Raw genomic sequence first — 21,357 nt, 5'->3', positions numbered from 1 at the left:
CTTGAAGGTTGCCATAGTGACAGCAGACACTGCAGAGGGGTGCAAGGATTTGGGAAGATAGGCAGAAGGTGGTGGGACTGCTCCCCAGGGGATGCTGGATGTGAAGGGAGGGATGAAATGTCTGGGTTGTGAGCACCACAGGCTCTTGGGCACGGTGGAAAGAGAAACTCAAGGGAGAATGAGATGCAGTGGAAGGATAACAAACATGTGGGAGGTGGTTTGGGGTACCCAACCAGCATAGCACACAGCTGAAAACTGTACCTACATAGAAGGGAATGACCCATCATCAGGAAGCTTAGAAATCTCAATGTAACACCTCTCCTCTTCAAAGCTCTCTGGTCCATGTCTTGAAGGGACTTCTTTCTTATCTGCAGACACAAACAAATCCTTTGGTCCAGAGGTCTGACTCCGGTGAGGGGAAATGAATCTTTAAATTGGTCTGTTACTGATAAAAGTCAAGAGAGGGTAAAGATAAGAAGAAGGAAAGAAGCCAGAGAAAGTCTTCTGTTATCTCTAAAGGACTCTCTTAAGGTTGTTTCTGATACAGAAGAAGAGTCTGGGTGCTGATACTGTGAGGAAATCAGGCAGAATAGATGACTCAAACACATTATTCCAGACCTCAGGATAGCTGACAAGGGTTTCTCCTGCAGTGAATTTGTACTTGAGAGTCAGCGGGAGGCGCAGCACCTGCTTTTCATCCCTTTGCTGCTCTGTTCTCCTTTGTGGTGGGTCTTCAACGAAAGAAGGTAAAGCCCAGCGTAACAGGAGCTCCAGCCCATAAAACCTTCATTATCCCCTCGAAAAAGGGACAGTGGGCATGTTAAATGCTTCTCCAAAGAGCATTTCTTACAAAACCTCTGTAGCTATTTGGAAAGGCAGTAAGAGATGTTGTTGAAATGAAACTTCACACTTGAAACGCTTTAATTCTTGCCTCTTTTTTTGCCTTCTATGTGCTTAATGAAAGCTTTAACTCATCCTGAATGGTGACTTTTTGCCATCAGAGCAGAAAGGCTCTTTCTGTACATGAAACCTTGAACCTCATGAGGTGGTTTCACGCCGTGCCCACACCCTGTGTTATCAGCTCAGCTATGATTAAATGCATGATTTTCCCTTCTGATAACAGTAGAATGATCCTTCTTTCAGATATCAAGAATTCCTCTATGATTATATCCCTGACAAGCAGATAAACCAGGTTATAGAGGACAAAAGTCTAAGCCTGTAATTTCTTTACTGGGAATAACCAGACTGTGGAGGGTTTAAAACTTCTCAGAATCCCCCCATTGCATCCAAAGGCAGGATGAGCTAGCTTCCAAATACTTCCCCATGGGAGGACTTTGGTTAGTAAGCTCTGAGGCACCACAGTGCATACAGCAGATGCCAGACAGCTCATGCAGCTCCAGAGCAGGGCAAGCATCTATAGATTATAGTTGATATGGCTTAGATGGTGCTAGTGGAGATTTGCTGTGTTTACCTGGAGAAAACACCAACCCCAGAGGAGATGACAACCAAGTCTGATGTATTTGAGGGCTAATGAACCACCAGAAGAGCTTTAAAAGCTGATTCTGCTGCTGCAGGAAGGTTAAACTGAGTCCCATCTGCTTTCGTGCTGGCACAGAGAGCAATAGGGAAGAAGCTGGTGTGACTGGAGTGGGCTGTGGCACGGCACATCATGGCTGTGCTGGGCACTTTGGGGTAATTGCAGAGCCTCCCGTGCCGACCATGCCTGTTGCCAGCAGAAATCTCTATTTCCATCTATTACTAACAGTAAAATTTGCTGTGGAGGAAAGCCAGAACATAGGAACTCAATGTGCAGGTGAAGGAAAGGCAACATTTCCAAGCCCTCACCCTCATGTATCATAGGGTCTAATTCAGGCAGGGCATGCTCAGACCAAACTGAGCAGCAGCAAAGAGTCTCAGGGCTGAAAACTGCAGGAGAGGACACATTGCCCGTGATGAATAGGAGCCAGGCTGGGAGGAGAAGGGCTGACAGGCTGCTGGCAACCACCAGCTTGTATGCTGGGAGCTGCCAGAGCCAGTGCGGACCGTGGCAGGGCTCAGCTGCAAGGAATGGCTTCTTCCTATCTCAAACAAGCCTGTGCAACCACATACACACACACTGCTCCTGCTGTCAAGGGAAGGACCAACCCTCTGGGCTGCTGTGGGCCACATGTAGCATAGTGTAACTATGAAATGGCAAATGACTGTGCCTGATGCTGCGAGGGCTGGAGCAGCTCTGCTCTGGAGCCAGGCTGAGAGAGCTGGGCTGGGGCAGCCTGGAGAAGAGAAGGCTCCTGAAGGGGAGACCTGAGAGCAGCTCCAGTGCCTAAAGGGGCTGCAGGAAACCTGGAGAGGGGCTTGGGACAAGGGCCTGTAGGGCCAGGCCAAGGGGAATGGCTTGAACCTGCCAGAGGGGAGACTGAGATGAGCTCTTAGGCAGAAGCTCTTCCCTGTGAGGGTGCTGAGGCGCTGGCCCAGGGTGCCCAGAGAAGCTGTGGCTGCCCCATCCCTGGCAGTGTTCAAGGGCAGGTTGGACACAGGGGCTTGGAGCAAGCTGCTCCAGTGGAAGGGGTCCCTGCCCATGGCAGGGGTTGGAGCTGGAGGAGCTTTAAGGTCCCTTCCACCCAAACTAGTCTGGGATTCTGTGATTAGAGGCTCATTAGTAACACATCAATCGTGTTTGGGATTTGCAGTCATACAGTGGGGGGGTAAAGAGCATATCCATCTTCCTTTGCAGGATTAAATGTATCCTTCCTCCTATCAACTTTGGGTTTGCAGCATCACAGTATCACACCCCTGAACAATGATGCATACATTGTTCTTACCAACGTGTTTCTTGTATTTTCCACAGAAGAAAGACTAAACATGCCTTGATGTCACCATACAGTGGCATTAAACATCTCTACAGTCACATTAGCTCCTCAGTAATCTGCTTCCACACACCAAATCCTCCCCCACCACGAACTGGATTAGCTCTGTCTATCACACCACTCTACCCAGCCCTGCACTGGCAGCCTCAGGCCTCAACCCACCCAGTACAGTGTTTCCATGGCAATTTTGCCTCACGGTTTATCCCAGATCCCTGCAAACAGCCCCGGGCTCCCACAATATTCCAGGTTGTTTCTCTGCCCCTGCTTTGTGCAGTGAGCTGTGGCCGTGAGAGATGAACCCAGCTCATCCTTCCAGCTCTCTGCAGGCACTATGCCTGTTCTTGCTCTGCAGCACAGCTTCTGTGTTATTACTTATGTATCCTGAGCACCCCTGTTCTGCTCTTGGGTTACCTGGAAATAACACAGGTATTCCTTCCATTCCCCTCTCTCAGAGCAGTGTATTGCCAGAATACACTGTAGGCAGCAGTGACATCCCTGCCAGTTGACAGCAGGGGGAGGGGTGGGTGCATTTTGGGGCCTGAATGCTGTTTTAAAACCAGTCTGGGGTCCAAGCAGCCAAAGTGCTTTGTCCAGCTCTGATTACATGGTCCTTGGCTTCCTCTGGAGCATAACACCCTAAATACCCACACTCTGCCGTTCTGCTCTGGTGAGCCCCCGCTCGCAGCACTGGGTGCAGTTCTGGGGTCCTCAACATAAGGACATGGAGGTCTTGGAGCAAGTTCAGAGGAGGCCACAGGGATGCTCAGGGGCTGGAGCAGCTCCCGTATGGAGCCAGGCTGAGAACATTGGGGCTGTTGAGCCTGGAGAAGAGAAGCTGCGTGGAGACCTCAGAGCAGCTTCCAGTGTCTGAAGGGGGCTACAAGGATGCTGGAGAGGGACTCTTCGTTAGGACCTGGAGTGATAGGACAAGGGGTGATGGGTTCAGACTGAAACAGGGGAAGTTCAGGTTGGAGATAAGGCAGAAGCTCTTCCCTGTGAGGGTGCTGAGGCGCTGGCCCAGGGTGCCCAGAGAAGCTGTGGCTGCCCCATCCCTGGCAGTGTTCAAGGCCAGGTTGGACACAGGGGCTTGGAGCAAGCTGCTCCAGTGGAAGGGGTCCCTGCCCGTGGCAGGGGTTGGAGCTGGCGGAGCTTTAAGGTCCCTTCCAACCCAAGCCAATCTGGGATTCTGTGACTTTACCCACATAGCTCAGAGACACTGTGAAACCCCCCTCCCTCAGCCCAAAAGTTGGGCAGGGAGCAGCTCTCCTCCCCATTCACAGTCTCAGCTCTCTGGTTCCCAGACCCCACCACAGCAAACACAGATGGGGAGATCTTCCCTAACACCCGACTTGGAGCCAAACCCACACTAGGAGTCAATTCTGTCACAGGCACGTGTCTGAGGCAGCAGCCCAGAGCCAGGAAGCAGAGAGGAACTGGGGCTTATCACCTCTTCCCACCCTCATCTTTTGTCCTAGCTGATAAAAGCCATACTACAGGCTTCAGTGACTAAGCATTTAACCTAGGGCTCAATCAACTACTGCTTGTAGGGGCTGAGTAACACAGCGGGTGGCGTGCAGGTGTAGGTGCAGGGAAGCTGTGGTGAGCACCCCAATCCCCAGCACACTTCCAGAGCAGGCACTGATCCATCTCTCCATGTTCTCCCTCTGGAGTAAGCACTGATCCATCTCTCCATGTTCTCCCTCTGGAGTAGGCATTGATCCAGCTCTCCATGTTCTCCCTCTGGAGTAAGCACTGATCCAGCTCTCCATGTTCTCCCTCTGGAGTAGGCATTGATCCAGCTCTCCATGTTCTCCCTCTGGAGTAAGCACTGATCCAGCTCTCCATGTTCTCCCTCTGGAGTAGGCATTGATCCAGCTCTCCATGTTCTCCCTCTGGAGTAAGCACTGATCCAGCTCTCCATGTTCTCCCTCTGGAGTAGGCATTGATCCAGCTCTCCATGTTTTCTCTCTGGAGTAAGCACTGATCCATCTCTCCATGTTCTCCCTCTGGAGTAAGCACTGATCCATCTCTTCATGTTCTCCCTCTGGAGTAAGCACTGATCCATCTCTCCACATTCTCTCTCTGGAGTTAAGCACTGATCCATCTCTCCATGTTCTCCCTCTGGAGTAAGCACTGATCCATCTCTCCACATTCTCTCTCTGGAGTTAAGCACTGATCCAGCTCTCCATGTTCTCCCTCTGGAGTAAGCACTGATCCAGCTCTCCATGTCCTCCCTTCTCTCAAGGCACAGGTTCCATCCAGAGCTGTTCCTTCACCAGGGAAGTTTCAGTGCCTCCTGCTCACTCTTGGCCTCAGCACCCCAGGGAATCTGGCTTCAGTCAGCAGCCTCCTCGTATATCAATGCTTGTCCTTTACAGACCAGAAACCAAACACAGAGCTGGTTATTTTTAACCCTCCCCTCTAGGTATTAATAGCTCATGTGTGCGCTGAGCACTTGTACACTAGTTACATCCAGATTCAAGGATGTAGCGATAGGACAAGGGGTGATGGGTTCAAACTGAAACAGGGCAAGTTCAGGTTGGAGATAAGGCAGAAGCTCTTCCCTGTGAGGGTGCTGAGGCGCTGGCCCAGGGTGCCCAGAGAAGCTGTGGCTGCCCCATCCCTGGCAGTGTTCAAGGCCAGGTTGGACACAGGGGCTTGGAGCAAGCTGCTCCAGTGGAAGGGGTCCCTGCCTGTGGCAGGGGTTGGGACTGGATGAGCTTTGAGGTCCCTTCCAAGCCAAACCGTGCCATGATTAATCCCAAAGGACAGAGTAAGTTGTGTGGAACTGAGAAGTTCTGTACTGAAAACTTCCTGCAAGGAGAATACACGAGATCCTGGTCTCTGGGATCTCCTGACTGTCAGTAAAAGAAATGATCTTTTGGTCTTTAGGAAGAAATGCTGCTTCTTCTTACCCTGTGGGGAAGGTGTTGTAGGTACCCACAGGACAGTCAGGCTGAACTGAACTGCCCCATAGTTTCACAGTCCCAACAGTCACTTTTATCACCAGACTTACGATAACATTGCTATAGCTTATCATCAGCCTGTGTGTCTCATCCTTCAGCCGGACTGACCCCAAGTGTCTTTTCTGCTCACCTGGATGAGAACAGGGGAGGAAAGGAGCAAAAAAGAGCCAGGAAAAGGGAAGACACAGACCTGTACTGATGAAAACTGCAGTGCAAAGGAGGCCTGGGCCGTGCTTACTCGTGAGTGTAAAATGTGATGTAAAAAGGGTCCAGTGTAGCCCCGAATCCAGACTCTTCCTGCTCACGGCTCCTCAGCTAATCATAGAATCATAGAATGGTTTGGGTTGAAAAGGACCTTAAGATCATCCAGTTCCAACCCCCCTGCCATGGGCAGGGACACCTCACACTAAACTGTGGATGATTTTCTGGCAAAGAATGGCCATGTGCCCAGCTCAGCAAGTGCCTACGTAGAGGTCGACATGAACCAAGGAACAACAAAAGATGAAGGAGGATGGGAGCGAGGCACTGGGAGTGAGAATCCCAGCAAGATAAGAAGGAGCTGGAATTTACTGAGTTGTTAAATTGAGGACTGTTGGAAAACTTTGAAGGTCAGGTTCTCACACCTGTGCTTAACCAATTCTGTGTTAGTTGTTAAGGGCCTCACAGATATGTAGCCAATCACAATGTGCCAAGTTAGTGCAAACAACTTTAAGAAATAGTAAATAAAGAGTTAGTTTTCGATAATAAATGGCTTTGTCTGATCACATTGATCTCCTACTGAGTCCATTTCCGCGACACTAAACCATGGCACCCAAGGCTCTGTCCAGCCTGGCCTTGAACACTGCCAGGGATGGAGCATTCACAGCTTCCTTGGGCAACCCATTCCAGTGCCTCAGCACCCTCACAGTAAAGAACTTCTGCCTTATATCCAATCTAAACTTCCCCTGTTTCAGTTTTAACCCGTTACCCCTTGTCCTGTCACTACAGTCCCTGATGAAGAGTCCATCCCCAGCATCCTTGTAGCCCCCTTCAGACACTGGAAGCTGCTCTGAGGTCTCCACGCAGCTTCTCTTCTCCAGGCTCAACAGCCCCAACTTTCTCAGCCTGGCTCCATACAGGAGCTGCTCCAGCCCCTGATCATCCTCGTGGCCTCCTCTGGACTTGTTCCAACAGCTCCATGTCCTTTTTATGTTGAGGACACCAGAACTGCACACAATGCTCCAAGTGAGGTCTCACAAGAGCAGAGTAGAGGGGCAGGATCACCTCCTTCGACCTGCTGGTCACACTCCTCTTGATGCAGCCCAGGATACGGTTGCTTTCTGGGCTGCGAGCGCACACTGCAGCCGGCTCATGTTCAGTTTCTCATTGACCAACACCCCCAAGTCCTTCTCTGCAGGGCTGCTCTGAATCTCTTCTCTGCCCAACCTGCAGCCGTGCCTGGGATTGCTCCAACACAGGTGTAGGACCTGGCACTTGGCATGGTTAAACTTCATCAGGTTGGCAGCTTTCAGTGCTCATTTGGGAGCAGCAGACACCAGGGAAGGGAGATGATGCTTTGAAGAGCCAAAGTCTCCTGAACGCTGCATTTCCATGGTGTGCTTAAAACCAAGCTTGCAAAACGACTTCTGTGGGTTAGGCAGGAGCAGGAGCTGTGCCCGGAGCCACTCGGTGAGTGCAAAACCTGCAGCAGTTATCGGAGCAGCTTTAGGGAAGCGGGAGATGGCAAAGGCAGGTTCTGTGGGAGCATCCCCTGGAGAAGAGCCGGGAGGGACCAGTGCTCCCTCTGCTGCCGCAGGGATGCCTCCTGCTGTGCCAGCAGCACGCAAAGGCGACTTCACCGAGGGGCTGGAGGGGACTGCTCCTGACACATTGAGAGCTGAGAGGGGCACAATAAACGCTTTTCATGCCTGCGCTTACCCTGGTTTCCCTCATCTTTACCTAAAGCACCTGCTGTGAGAGAGGGAACTCGGATGGACAGACTTCCATTGCAGTGGGATGATAGAAAACACAGGACAAAGGCCATGGAGGGCTTAAAGCAACCGGCAATTCCTGCACAGCTTCACATCTGAGTTACTGTAGGTAGCAATTGCCAGTGGTCCATGGGCTGCTCTTAGTCCCCTCCCCACTTTTTCCACCCCTGGCTTTGCAGCACTTAGCTGTAGCTGTAGGCATGGGACAAACAGAGCTCATGAGGACCCCTTAGCAGCTAACAGTCATTTAATTAGCACCGAAAGAGCACCCAGGGGTACCTGCGCACCAAACCCATCAGGCACCTGGTGCTGCAGCATCTGCTGCAGATCGCAGCGTGCTCCAGCCAGCACGAGGAGCAAAACCAGCAAGAACAGAAGACAGGGAGGGCAAGAGGGGCTGGGGAAGTAGACTGGAACCCCTCACTAATACATGGAGGATGCTTGTGCAGCATCCATCTGCTGCATCTAGCTCCTCTCTGCCATGCCATGAGCTGCAAATGTTTTCCCTTTCCCTGCCATGAACAGGAGGTGCTTTCCTTTCCCCTCCTTTTTCTCTTTCTCCTAATGTTTCCCAAGATTAACTTTCCCCATCATGACCCCTGTGTGCCACAGCCTGCAAATAGGCATTGGTGTGTGTGAGCCTGGCTTGGCACACATGATGGGAAAGTCATGTGCCCTTCCCAGGCCAGCAGCCTGCTCCTTCCCTGCATGCTCACCCCATCAGCAGTGCAAGATTCCCACTGAGCACTGACTTCAGAGAATCAAAGGATCCCAGAGTGGTTTGGGTTGGAAGGGACCTTAAGGCTCATCCAGTCCCAACCCCTGCCACGGGCAGGGACCCCTTCCACTGGAGCAGCTTGCTCCAAGCCCCTGTGTCCAACCTGGCCTTGAACACTGCCAGGGATGGGGCAGCCACAGCTTCTCTGGGCACCCTGGGCCAGCGCCTCAGCACCCTCACAGGGAACAGCTTCTGCCTAAGAGCTCATCTCAGTCTCCCCTCGGGCAGGTTCAAGCCATTCCCCTTGGCCTGTCCCTACAGGCCCTTGTCCCAAGCCCCTCTCCAGGTTTCCTGCAGCCCCTTTAGGCACTGGAGCTGCTCTCAGGTCTCCCCTTCAGGAGCCTTCTCTTCTCCAGGCTGCCCCAGCCCAGCTCTCTCAGCCTGGCTCCAGAGCAGAGCTGCTCCAGCCCTCGCAGCATCTCCATGGCCTCCTCTGGCCTCGCTCCAACAGCTCCACGTCCCTCTTGTGCTGCTGCCCCAGAGCTGGATCAGGACTGCAGGGGGGGTCTCCCCAGACAGACAGTTCATCACCAGCTGCCAGAGGCACCTCGTGCTGGTGGCTAAACAGCCCCTGATACCCCCAGCATCACTCTGATACCATCATTATCAGTCCTGTTTCACCTTGTCCATTTCTTATCACAATGCCCAGCATCCAAGGAATCCCGGGATCAGCCCTCTGTGATTCCCATTGCTCCAACAATCCTATCTTCGATTCACTAAAGTCAGCCTGAACTTCCCATACATACAACTTTCAATGTCCTTTTCCAAGTACTGTTCCACTGCTCCAGACATCATCTCACCCGTGATTCCTTGCTGTGTGCCAAGGAAAACCACCTTAAATAGACCAGCTTCCCATGAGCCCTCTTCTTTTCTTTCTACCTGCATTGCTTAAACCCCAAATGCAGTCAGCTGTGATTTGCACAGTTGGGTTTAGTGAGTCAGACAAGGCCAGCACTTGCCCAGCTCTTCTCTCTTCTTCCTTGCTGTAACCACAGGAACGTTACCCAGGAATCATCTGCTCCTGGGACTGCAGCACAAGGAGTGAGGCCAGAGCCACATTGGCTTTGACAAGGAATCTCTGAGCTCTGGGATGAACACCTGCTTGGTTAGAATTAGAATTCCATCCACTGAAGCAAAACCCATCTCAGGAGGCTCCCAAATCTGTTCTTTCCCCCCCCATATCCCCTGTTTCTGTACCCCTTTTAGCATCCTCTGCAGCCCAGTGCAAGTCCCTGCTGCAGATCAGCTTGTCAAGCTGACCCAGAGACGTGGTCCCATGGGGACACCCAACCAGCCTGAAGCCACGGGTCCCATGGGAACACCATCCAGCTCTTGCCCCAGGGGTGCCAGGGTGCCCCATCGAAGGAGCAGGAGCCCATGGCACAGGGACCCTGAGGCAGCTGCCACAAGGTGGCACTGGCATCTTGTCACCCAGCCTGGTGACATCCAGCCTGAGGCCCCAGGGTGGGGGCACCCAGAGCATCCCCCAGCCCTGCTGCAGAGTCTGGTGTGAGCTTAACTGTGGGCATGGACAGGAGGAGCTGTGATGGGTCAGGAATGGGGTGGATAATGGTCACTGCAGGAGCTGTGTCTTGTGAGGGATTTTCCTCTTTAGGCTCTTCTAGATTAGGGAAAAGCAGCATTTTCTTCCTAATATCTATGACATACCACCCAGTTACAGGGTTGCCCCCACGTCACAGCAGCAGAAGCTCGTTGTCACCAGATCTGTCCGATGTGGGTCGGTAACCATCAGAAGAGGCACAAACCCCACATCACCGGGGGGGTTCGGGTACCACACTCGCCCATCCCATCACAGGGACCCCCATCTGCACCTCGTCCCACCGCAGGAGCTGCTATGAGAGGAGGCCCAACACCACAGAGGTGGGGAACTCCGGAGCGCGGTGTCTGCTTGCACCACATGGGTGCTGCCACCTCGGCCTGGCCCCATTCCCCTGCTTTGTTTGCAGATAAAGGGTTTATTTTCCTTTCCCAGCGCTGCAGCTGCAGGACAAACACAGCGAAGCCTCCTGAGATACCTCCCACTTGGGCCGGGTGCCTGGGGAAGCGCTGGTGTTTGTCCTTGTGCCTCCTCCTTTGGCACTTTGTGCCTGTTGAGAAACCACAACGGGCTCAGCCCCATATTGGGCACCCCAGACCCCTCTGCTCTGGGGGTTGTGCCCAAGGTGAGGCCATAGGAAAGCAGGAATTGGTCACTGAGCTCCTCCAGTGCCAAGTTCGCAGCCCTGCCCCAAGGCGCTCGCTCACACCCAGCGTTGTGCTGTGGATCAGGGTCTGGCGTCGCTGTTTGGGCTGGGGCATTGCAGCCGGGTTTAACCTTTGAGTGCAGGCGGAAAGGACCCCGTGGGCCAGATAATCTACTGCAATTAAAGACATTCATTATGCCATTATTGCAGGGTAAGATAAGAGAGGGACTGGGTCACCGCTGCTCTTCTGAAGGATGGGGACACGTCTTGGACCCACTCCATGGGTCAATCCCAAACCTGGGCAGCCTCATAGCGGAGCCGAAGCCAAGGAGCCAAAGCAGGACCCAAGAACATCCCCTTCCCGTCCACCTCTGTGCCCTCAGCCCGTGGAAAACACATTTGGGACCTGCAGTACAAAAGGCCAAAGCTACAGCCGACAGCAGGAAGGAAGCAGGAAAAACTCCGGCATCACCATCCGGAGCCCGGAGAGACCTTTGGGGACACGTGGAGCCGGATGCCTCCAGCCAGGCTCGGGCCATGCTCACAGCGTGTGCCCATGGAGGGAGTGATGCTCCCGGGATGGCAGCAGGGAGGAAGCATCTCGTGTCCTGGGATAGGGACTGGGATGCTGGGTGGGGATTTGCCCCATCACTGGGGCTGTGATGCCACCAAGGGGTTGCCCTCAAAGCCACCTCAGCACTGGCATGGGAGGGTGCACCACGGATTGCCCCCAACACTGACTGTGCTCAGAGAAGAAGCAAACGTGACCCCACAGGAGACAGCCACCTCCTTTAATTCCCCACCAGAAACGCAGGGTTCAACTATTACAGGGTTTTAGCACCAGGAAAACCCACTGGCCCAAGTCAGGAAGCTGCTGGGAGCCCACGGAGCCCACCACCAGCTGATGTGAGCAGGGAGATGGTGAGTTTATCTCCTTGGAGACCCCTGCCACCCTTGGGGGCCCATGGTGAGCAAGGAGCTTCTGCTCCTGCCATCCCCCTGGGGCTGAGCCAAGGTGGGCCCGCAGGACCGGGACCTCCCCATGGGTCTCACCCTGCCAGACAGGAGCTGTAACCCAGCCAGGATGTCCCCACGCTGCTCACCCCAGGGCTGAGCACCTCCATGGGGACACCGGGTGCGTTTCCCAACCGCTCCCCCAAGGAGCAGGAGGCTCAGCAGCGACGTGACCCCAAATCCCCCAGCTCCAGCGGGGAGAAGGCGCCACGGGCGGGCTCAGATCATGGAGACCCTGTTCTTGATGTAGACGTGGTACGGGTCGCTGCGCTTCTCCACCTTGCGGGAGCGGGTATAGCCCAAGATGAGGCTGCCCACGGTGGCAGCAAAGAGGGTCATGACGAAGAGGATGTACAGGAAGGCGTTGTCATCACGGCCGGGCCGGGTGCTGCTGCTGCTGCTGCTGCTGCATGTGACAGTGGTGCTGGCAGCGCAGTCAGAGGCGCACAGTGGGATCCCTTGTAGGGTCTGGTTCAAGGCATCAAGCACCGCCTGGAGGCTTCGGTGCCAGGTCTCTGTTTGGTTGTGCTCCTCCATGGCCTCGTCTGGGCTGTGGGAGGGAAGGATCAGCCTGGGATGATGCCGTGGTGTCCCACGGGACCCAACCATGATCCCAAAATGGTCCTTGAGTCACAAAATCCGAGAGCGCTTTTTGGGTTGAAGGCACCTTAAAGCTCCTCCAGCTCCAGCCCCTGCCACGGGCAGGGACCCCTTCCACTGGAGCAGCTTGCTCCAAGCCCCTGTGTCCAACCTGGCCTTGAACACTGCCAGGGATGGGGCAGCCACAGCTTCTCTGGGCACCCTGGGCCAGCGCCTCAGCACCCTCACAGGGAAGAGCTTCTGCCTTATCTCCAACCTGAACTTGCCCTGTTTCAGTCTGAACCCATCACCCCTTGTCCTGTCCCCACAGCCCCTGATGAAAAGAGCCCCTCTCCGCACCCTCAAAGCACCTCCTCTGCCACACAGCAAGGGTAGGAGTGGGGCACCCAAACCCTTTGTGTTCATGGCAGCCCCCTCCCTAAATCCCACTCCTTCCATAGAGGGGATGAAGCTCCCGGAGCTTCAGGGCTGCCCCCATCTCCTCCCTGGGGCTGAGGACACAGTGGACACAGATGTCCCAGGGGCCGGGATGGTTGGGTTCACAGCTTGCTTTCCCTAGAGACATGCTGTGACAGTGAGCACCACCCATGTCCTGCACTCAGATCCAGCACCCAAGGGACCCCAGGAAGCCTGCCTGGGGTCCCCCATTCTCAGTAGCAGCTTCAGGATGGATCCTGCCATGCATCCACCCTACTCCAGGCTGAGTCCCCTAGGGCAAGGAGCTGCAATGGTGCTGGCAGGGGGTCCAGCACCCCATGCACCCCTCTGGATCCATCCCAAGGGCTTGCTGTCCTAAACCCCCCAAACCCCACGGGGACACAGTGCCCCTCTGCCAGCCCACCCCGGACCCCCACATGCCCTTGAGCACCTTCACACCTTGCTGGGGCTTTAGAGCAGGCACAGATGGGACACAGGGACATGGTCCCCCACATGTGCCACCCTTCGGCACACAGAAGCCACTGTTGTCCGCGCCGGGGTGGCCACCCCCTGCTCCGGAGCACCCCATGCAGGCAGCACAACCTTCCTATACAAGGGTGACCCCAAACCCGTGCTGCACCTCCCCGGATGAGACCCCAGCAGTGAGGAGGAGGAGGAAGGGGCTGAGCAGCCACGAGTCCACGGGGAAGGGCTCGGGGCCACGTTTGAATCAGGAGGAGGCTGAATCGGGGGGATTTAGGGCGGATAAAGGGGATAAAGGACCATGGAGGGGAGCGGGGGGGTCGCACTCACCGGAGCCTCCTTCCCCTGCGCTGCTGCCCCGCGGAGCCGGCACTGGGGCATCGCGGGGGCCGCGGGCCGGGCGGGGAGCTCCGCGCTGCCTCCTCCCCTTCCCGGGGCAGAGCCACCTGCCCGCGGCCGGGAGAGCCGGACCCGGCGCTTCCCCCGCCGCACGGCCGCTCCCTCCCGCCCCTCCTCCGGCCGGCCCCGCTGTCACCGAGCCCTGCACCGGGCACCGGGGCTGCTCAGGGCGCGTTCGTCCCCCAGTCTCCATTCCCGGAGCTGAGCCGGCTCCATGCAACGGGAATTGCCCCTCTGCTACCTCCCAGCTGCCCACCCCAACCCTCTGGAGGCTGCGGGGTGCGGGCACCCATGGGTGGCTCACAGGGATCCCCCAGTGCTGTGCGGCAGTACAGAAACCCCAAAGCTTGTGGGGCACAAAGAAGACCCAGAGCAGCGGGACTGAGCGGCTGCAGGTGGGGCTCAGGTCTGGTTCTGAGCAGGGTGCAGGGACTTTTATTTGCCATTTTCCATCTCTCCCATCTCGGGGACATGCAGAGACTTGGGATGGGCCATGGTTGTGCCATCTATCGGCAGGGAGAAGGCTTTGGGGAGCCCAGACCCTCCTGCCCATGCAGTGGGAGAGCTGCGAGCACCCCCAAGGGGCAGCAGGCAGCTCTGGGAAGCTCCATCCCATGTTGGCTTCTTATTCCTTAAGAAACTCATCAATTAAAATCAGTTTCTGTGTCTCTAGCAATAGGTTTGCATTGATGGGCAGGACCTCGGTGCCATCACAGCCTTGCGATGCTGCATCCCATCACCATGAGCCCACGTGGATGCTGCGGCTGGAGCAGTGATTTCAGAAGTGCCAACACCATGGACCCAGCAGGAGCAGGTCCCCATTGCCCAGGTTCAATCCCGTGCTGTGTGGTTGGTCCCACGGGATCTGTGATGACCACAGCTCCTCTCCCTGGGAACCCCAGCCCCTTCCCCTCCCCTTCCTGCTTTGCCACATCAGCATCGATCCAGTGGGCTTTAACCACCATTCACAGCCTCTTAGAAGGGATTCTTCTTCAAGCACATCCCTTCCTCTGGGCTGCACCGGCCTTCCAGTGCCTAAAGGAGCTACAGGAGACCTGGAGAGGGGCTTTGCACAAGGGCCTGTAGGGCAAGGTCAAGGGGAATGGCTTTAACCTGCCCGAGGGGAGACTGAGCTGAGCTCTTAGGCAGAAGCTCTTCCCTGTGAGGGTGCTGAGGCGCTGGCCCAGGGTGCCCAGAGAAGCTGTGGCTGCCCCATCCCTGGCAGTGTTCAAGGCCAGGTTGGACACAGGGGCTTGGAGCAAGCTGCTCCAGTGGAAGGGGTCCCTGCCCGTGGCAGGGGGTTGGGGATGGAGGAGCTTTGAGGTCCCTTCAACCCAAACCATTCCATGCTTCTGTGATTTTCCAGCCACCCAACACCACAGTGAGGATCTTTCTTTGCCATGTGAGGATTCCTGTGGGTGCAGAGCAAGGTTGTTATTCACCGAGTCCTGAGGGAAATAAATGAGCAAAAGATCAGCAATGAAGTTCCCAGCAACTGTCTTTATAGAAACTCTGCCTCTTTATGCAGTGGCGAGGGAAGGATGCTCGACCCCTTTCTTCTCATCCATCAGGGGTGTGAGTGTTCACCCAAATCTGGGCTATTTAGGAGAAAAGAGGCAGAGATAAACCCACAAAAGCACCTATTTGAGCATCTCCCCAGTGCGCAGCGGGGATGCGGTACCCACGGAGGTCTCGATCCATGGAGCTGCAGACAGCAGCCCTGATGGAGGTTTGGATGTTTAAGCAACAGCCTGATCCTCTCTGTACCACCGCAGGCAAAGGCACTTTGCAATAAGGCCCCAGGTGGCTCCATCACCACCACCCCAAGTGGCTCCATCACCCACCGTTCATGGCTTCATGCCCGGACACCAGGACACACGCGTTCACCACAGCTCCCATCGCGGCTCTCTTAGTCCCCGGGCTCCTCCGAAAAGACCAAGGTGCAGTCGAAGACCTCCCGGAAGGAGTCGAGGAAGGGCTCGAGGACGTGCTCCACCGGGACGTGCCGGCCCAGCTCCTGGCTCAGCGAGGTGACCCCTTTCCCCTCCAGCCCGCAGGGCACGATGTGCTCGAACCAGCTGAGGTCGGTGCAGCAGTTCAGCGCCAGCCCGTGCGATGTGATGTGGCTCCCGCAGTGCACCCCTGCACGGACCGAAGCACCCCCCCATCAGCACTCACTGCAGGGGCACGCGATGAAGAGGTGCTGTGGGGCATGGGGAGAGGGACAAGGGAATGGGGGGGGGCGGTCCAGGGGACCAGGCTGCAGGCACCCAGCTCTGGGGTGCAGGGTGCTGGGCCCTGCTTTGGGTGCCTCTGGTTGGGCTGCCCCCCCCCTCCAGTGCATACCCCTCAGTGCCTGCTTCTCCCGTAGTACACCCCCCAGTGTACCTCCCACCCTAAACACCCCCCCATCCCCAATACATACCCTCGGGGGCACCCCCATCCGGTATAAGCCCCCCTTTCCCCTTTACACTCACCCCCAGACACCCCTCCCTGGTGCATCACCCCTGCTATAACCCCCCCTTTCCCTGCAGACCCTCCCGCTGTTCACCCCCCCCCGTTTATCCCCCCTTACCCCATACACCCCCCCTGCTGCTCACCCCCCCCGGTACCCTTCTCCCCACTACTCCCTGTCCCGGTGCACAACCCCCGGTACACGGACCCCCATCCCAAGGTATACCCAGTGCACTTCCCTGCGGTACAGCGGCTTCCCACTACACACCCTGGGTGCACGGCCCCCGCCGAACCCCGGTACCCCCCCCCATCGGTGCACTCCGCTCCGCCGCTCTCCCCTCGCTCCATGTGTCCCCCGCGCTAAACCCCACCCCCGGTACAGCCCCGCCCCGCTCCCTCCCCTTCCCGTTGCGCACCCCCGGGTGCCCGTTTCGCCCCGCTCCCTCCCGTCCCGCTGCCCCCCCCCGCGGCGCTCACCGATGGCGCAGATCTTGCTCTCTCCCACCCAGACGCCGGTGAAGGGCGGCGGGAGGGCGCGGGCCGCGGCGAGGCCCAGGCGGCGGCAGAGCCTCAGGCCCAGCTCCTCCAAGGCCCCCACGTAGCGGCGCAGCGGGAGGCGGCGGCGGCGCAGGTCGAGCACCGGGAACGCCACGAGCTGCCCGGGCCCGTGGAACGTGACGTGGCCCCCGCGCCGCGCCGCCACCAGCGCCGCGCCCCGCGCCCGCAGCCCCGCGGCCGCCGCCGCCCCCGGCGCGCCCCGCAGCCCCCACGCGTACACGGGCCCCGCCGGCTCGCTCAGCACCAGGCTCTCGGCCGGAGCCGCGCCCGCCCGCGCCGCCCGCGCCGCCGCCACGCAGCGCTCCTGCACCCGCAGCGCCTGCGGGTAGGGCCGCAGCCCCAGGCGCAGAACCCGCACCGCGCCCGGCGGCATCGCGGGGCCCGCAACGGAGCGGAGCGTGGAGCACAGGGACCGCGGGGGGGGGGGGGGGGGCAGCGGCCGCCGGGGCCGCCGGGAGGAGTCGGGCGGGGCGGGAGGGGGTAACGGGGAGGAGGGGGTGCGGGGCAGGGGTGGGGGCAGAGGGACAGGCACGGGGGACGGGGCGGATTGCACAGAGGATGCGGGACAGGAGACAGGGAGGGGGGAATAGGGAAATGGGGACAAGGATGAAGGAGTGGGGACAGCGATGGGGAGACAAGGACAGGCATGGGGAAGGAGAGGGGATAAGCACAGTGAATGGGGACAGAGATAGAGGACAGGGGGGTAGAGGATGATAGTTTGGGGCTGGGGCATGGGACATGGCCTGAGGCAGGGGATGGGGATGGGGTCTGTGGTGGGGTGTAGAGGACAGGGGATGGGGACAGGGGGTCACACTTGGGGACAGGGCAGAGATAGGGAACAGGGCATGGGGAGGGGGGATAAGGCACAGGGATGAGATTGGGGAGCTGGGGGTGGCTGAAAGGGCCCAGGGCTGCAGTAGGGGAGAGAGAAGGCCCCATCACTGCAGGGTGTGGGACGCGGGGCACCAAGAGGGAGGACAGGGTGTCCTGGTGGGGTTGGGGTGGGCTGGACCGGCGCAGGATGGGGTGAAGCTGATGTTCTGTGCTGGCATCTCAAGGGCATGGGCTGTAAGTGAAGTCATTGTGCTGCTGATGGGGGCTGCAATTTGTCACCCTGCACTCCGAAAGCCATAAAAACATTCCCACTTCTCATTCTCAATGTAGGAGATACACAGGTCTGGGAGGACCACTAATGAGTCACCCATTAAACCCTGAGCAAACCATTCCCAGCCCAAGGTCCTTCCGGCTCCCGACTGGATGAAGCCTGTGAAAGTGTGGTTTGAGTTTATAGAGCACCCGACTGCGCTCCTGAGCTCTCGGGGTTATCAAAGCTGCACCTCAGAGGTCTGGAGAGCTCATTGTGGCCTTTCTGTTCTTAAAAGGGGCTTACAAGAAAGATGGGGAGAGGCGTTTCAGCAGGGCCTGTAGGGCCAGGCCAAGGGGAATGGCTTTAACCTGCCCGAGGGGAGACTGAGATGAGCTCTTAGGCAGAAGCTCTTCCCTGTGAGGGTGCTGAGGCGCTGGCCCAGGGTGCCCAGAGAAGCTGTGGCTGCCCCATCCCTGGCAGTGTTCAAGGCCAGGTTGGACACAGGGGCTTGGAGCAAGCTGCTCCAGTGGAAGGGGTCCCTGCCTGTGGCAGGGGTTGGAGCTGGAGGAGCTTTAAGGTCCCTTCAACCCAACTCATTCCATGTTTTTATGATCTACCCTTTGTCACCGCAGGTAATTCAGCTGTTGTTTGACAACAGCAATAACGTCTGTGTGGGTATTTGCAAGGAAGGGAAGGGACATCCCTTTGTTCAGCCGTGGTCTTGATGAAAAACAAGTTCTAGAATGAATGACTTACGAGGTAAATATAGCCTGGGGGGAAATGTAAATGGGGAAAACCCCACTGTAAACCTCACCAAGGGGTCATGGAGCCATGGAATCAGCCAGGTTGGGAAAGCCCTTTAAGCTCATCCCGTCCAACCATTGCCAGCACTGCCAAGGCCACCACTGCCCCATGGCACTGAGGCCTCGTCTCCACGGGGTGTGAGCCCTTGCAGGGACGGTGCCTGCAGCCCTGCCCTGGGCAGCCTGTTCCAATGCCTGAGCACCCTTTGGGGCAGGAATTGTTCCTCAGCTCCATCTAAACCTGCCCTGGTGCAGCTTGAGGCCGGTTCCTCTTGTCCCATCCCTTGTTCCTTGGGAGCAGAGCCCAGCCCCTCCTGGCTCCATCCTCCTCTCAGGCACTTGTAGGGAGCCATCAGGTCCCCGCTGAGCCTTCTCTTCTCCTGTTGGAGCAGCACCCAAGCATCCGCACCTCAAGCACCACCTTGAGGAGCCGCTCCATGTCCCTGCCTTGGCAGGCCACGCTCGTACCTTGCACCATCATTGTGTGTGTGTTGAGCCATTTCCTCTTCATTATGATTAAGCGTCAACTTCTTGCCTGCAGATCAAAGGCAAAGCTCTTCCTTTTTGGCTCGCCCTGGCTCTGCCTGCGTAAGATGAGGGGGGTTGTGTGTAATAGGTCTGGGATCCTCGTAAGCACCGCGACAGGGATGAGCGTGGCTGCGTCGGGGGGTATTTACTGTCCATATCCTGCTTTTGAAGCAGGCAGGAAATCTGGGTGGAAAGGGGCCACGGATGCCTCATGCTTTATCCTTCTGCCGGGCTCTGAGCGCTTTTAAAGTGGGTTTTTCCCTTCATCACAGGGTAATCTGCTGCTCTGGCACAGCTTTTCCCTTGGGTACCTTAAACCTTGAACAAGACCCTTGAATCCCCAGCCGTTCTGTGGTGTCAGAGCCCGTTCCTCTGGCACAGGAGCCTCCCTTGGGAAGCTTCAGAGCTTGATGCAAATCAGGGCTTAAGAGCAGGAAGGGAAGGGGAGGACAAAGGTGGTGGCTGTGAAACAGGTGCCTGGCAAAGGAGACCGTCAGAGCCCATAGAGAGACACAGGCGGATGCAAAGGGCAACGTCTTGGCTCTGGTGAGCTCCGGGACCAAGTTCCTGTTGACTTTGGCAAGGCTGGGATGTCACAGCGAGGTGATGGAGCTGTCCTGGTGTCACAGGGTGCCCATGGGCTGCCCCGATCCCATCCTCCCTCCAAGCAGGTTGTATTCATAGGCCCCCGGAACAGCGGGACTATCGGCTGCTCTGCTTGCGTGTAGTGACGTGAATCCCTGGAAGCATGGAGAGGTTCAACACATGGGTCTCAGCTTCGGAGCTGCACAAGCCCAGGTGAAAATCCCATCCCAAAGATACTGGCGCATCCCTGGATGTGTTTCTGGAATAATTCCTTTCTCCCATAGGGCTGGATGGAGCTCAGAGGTCACCTCCTTCATTGCCCTGGTGGGGTTTGAACCTGACTGGTCATCCCTGCTGACACCCAGCTGGGTGTCCATGATGTCCAGTGATGGAGAGGCCTCCTGGCCTGGTGCTGGGAAGCTGGAAGCTATGGATTTCTTTTTCCATGATATCTATTCCGTCAGTTGCAGGTTCCTGTGTGATGCCTTGGAAGGATCAGCCCATCTCCTACGCAGGACACCGGCATCGAGTCCTGCACACAGCAGCTACCAGTGCTACAGTTACCTGCAAGGACAAACACTCCCACTACATCTAATTCCATATTGAAGCTTTCCCTAAGCCTGTTGGGTTGGAATCACTCAGGCTGCGCTCTCCAGTTCGTTCAGGCAGGATCCCGGTGGATGTGACCCATTGGCAGACCCGCTCCTGCCCCCCTGGTGCATTCATTGACTCCGACAAGCACATTCCCAAGGCAAGGAGGAAGAGAACCAAGGGAAGGCACATGTGAGGCTGAGTGCACCAGGGTGCATTGAGGAAGTACTTCAGGAAGCTCCTCGCTGTGCCTGGGGACGCGGCTGTTGGTGGGTGTGGGTTTCCGTGCTCTCTGTGTTTCTCTTGGTTGTCATCATCTTCTGACCCATCTTGCAGCCAATGGTCACAGCTCCACTCCTCCGAGCTTCCCATGTTTTCCATTGCTGTTTCCATTCAGATGCATTGTTTGGTCTTCAAAGACCCCGGTGAAGATGCTCTTGTCTCCTGTTTGTCCCTAACGACTGCTCAGAGGTCACCCTCACCTCTGCCAGCCAGCGTGGCTTCATAGACCCACCAAAATGGTGCCAGTTAGGTTAAAGACTCACCACAGCATCATTTAGAATCACAGAATGGTTTGGGTTGGAAAGGACCTTAAGATCATCCAGTTCCAACCCCCTGCCACGGGCAGGGACACCTCACACTAAACCAGGGCACCCAAGGCTCTGTCCAGCCTGGCCTTGAACACTGCCAGGGATGGAGCATTCACAACCTCCCTGGGCAACCCATTCCAGTGCCTCAGCACCCTCACAGTAAAGAATTTCTTCCTTAGATCCAATCTGAACTTCCCCTGTTTCAGTTTGAACCCATCACCCCTTGTCCTGTCACTGCAGTCCCTGATGAAGAGTCCATCCCCAGCATCCTTGTAGCCCCCTTCAGACACTGGAAGCTGCTCTGAGGTCTCCACGCCGCTTCTCTTCTCCAGGCTCAACAGCCCCAATGTTCTCAGCCTGGCTCCATACAGGAGCTGCTCCAGCCCCTGCTCATCCTCGTGGCCTCCTCTGGACTTGTTCCAACAGCTCCATGTCCTTTTTATGTTGAGGACACCAGAACTGC

General features: G+C 56.7%; 2 protein-coding genes across 2 annotated transcripts; both read right to left on the bottom strand.

Annotated features, from left to right (window-relative positions):
* Positions 1-12,018: 12,018 nt before the first annotated feature.
* KCNE3 (potassium voltage-gated channel subfamily E regulatory subunit 3) lies at positions 12,019-12,336 on the bottom strand (the record flags this gene model as incomplete). Its single annotated transcript, XM_080613129.1, has 1 exon — positions 12,019-12,336. The coding sequence occupies one exon, from the start codon at positions 12,334-12,336 to the stop codon at positions 12,019-12,021; it is 318 nt and encodes a 105-aa protein (XP_080469255.1).
* A 2,897-nt stretch (positions 12,337-15,233) lies between these two features.
* Positions 15,234-17,083, bottom strand: LIPT2 (lipoyl(octanoyl) transferase 2; the record flags this gene model as incomplete). Its single annotated transcript, XM_080612771.1, has 2 exons — positions 15,234-15,840; positions 16,630-17,083. The coding sequence occupies 2 exons, from the start codon at positions 17,081-17,083 to the stop codon at positions 15,608-15,610; spliced, it is 687 nt and encodes a 228-aa protein (XP_080468897.1). The 3' UTR covers positions 15,234-15,607.
* Between the last annotated feature and the right edge of the window lie 4,274 nt (positions 17,084-21,357).

The sequence above is a fragment of the Psittacula echo genome (assembly GCF_963264785.1).
Source record: "Psittacula echo genome assembly, chromosome: 3".
Taxonomy (NCBI): domain Eukaryota; kingdom Metazoa; phylum Chordata; class Aves; order Psittaciformes; family Psittacidae; genus Psittacula; species Psittacula echo.
Note: the sequence above shows the minus strand (reverse complement) of the source record. Positions and strands in the feature narration are given on the sequence as shown.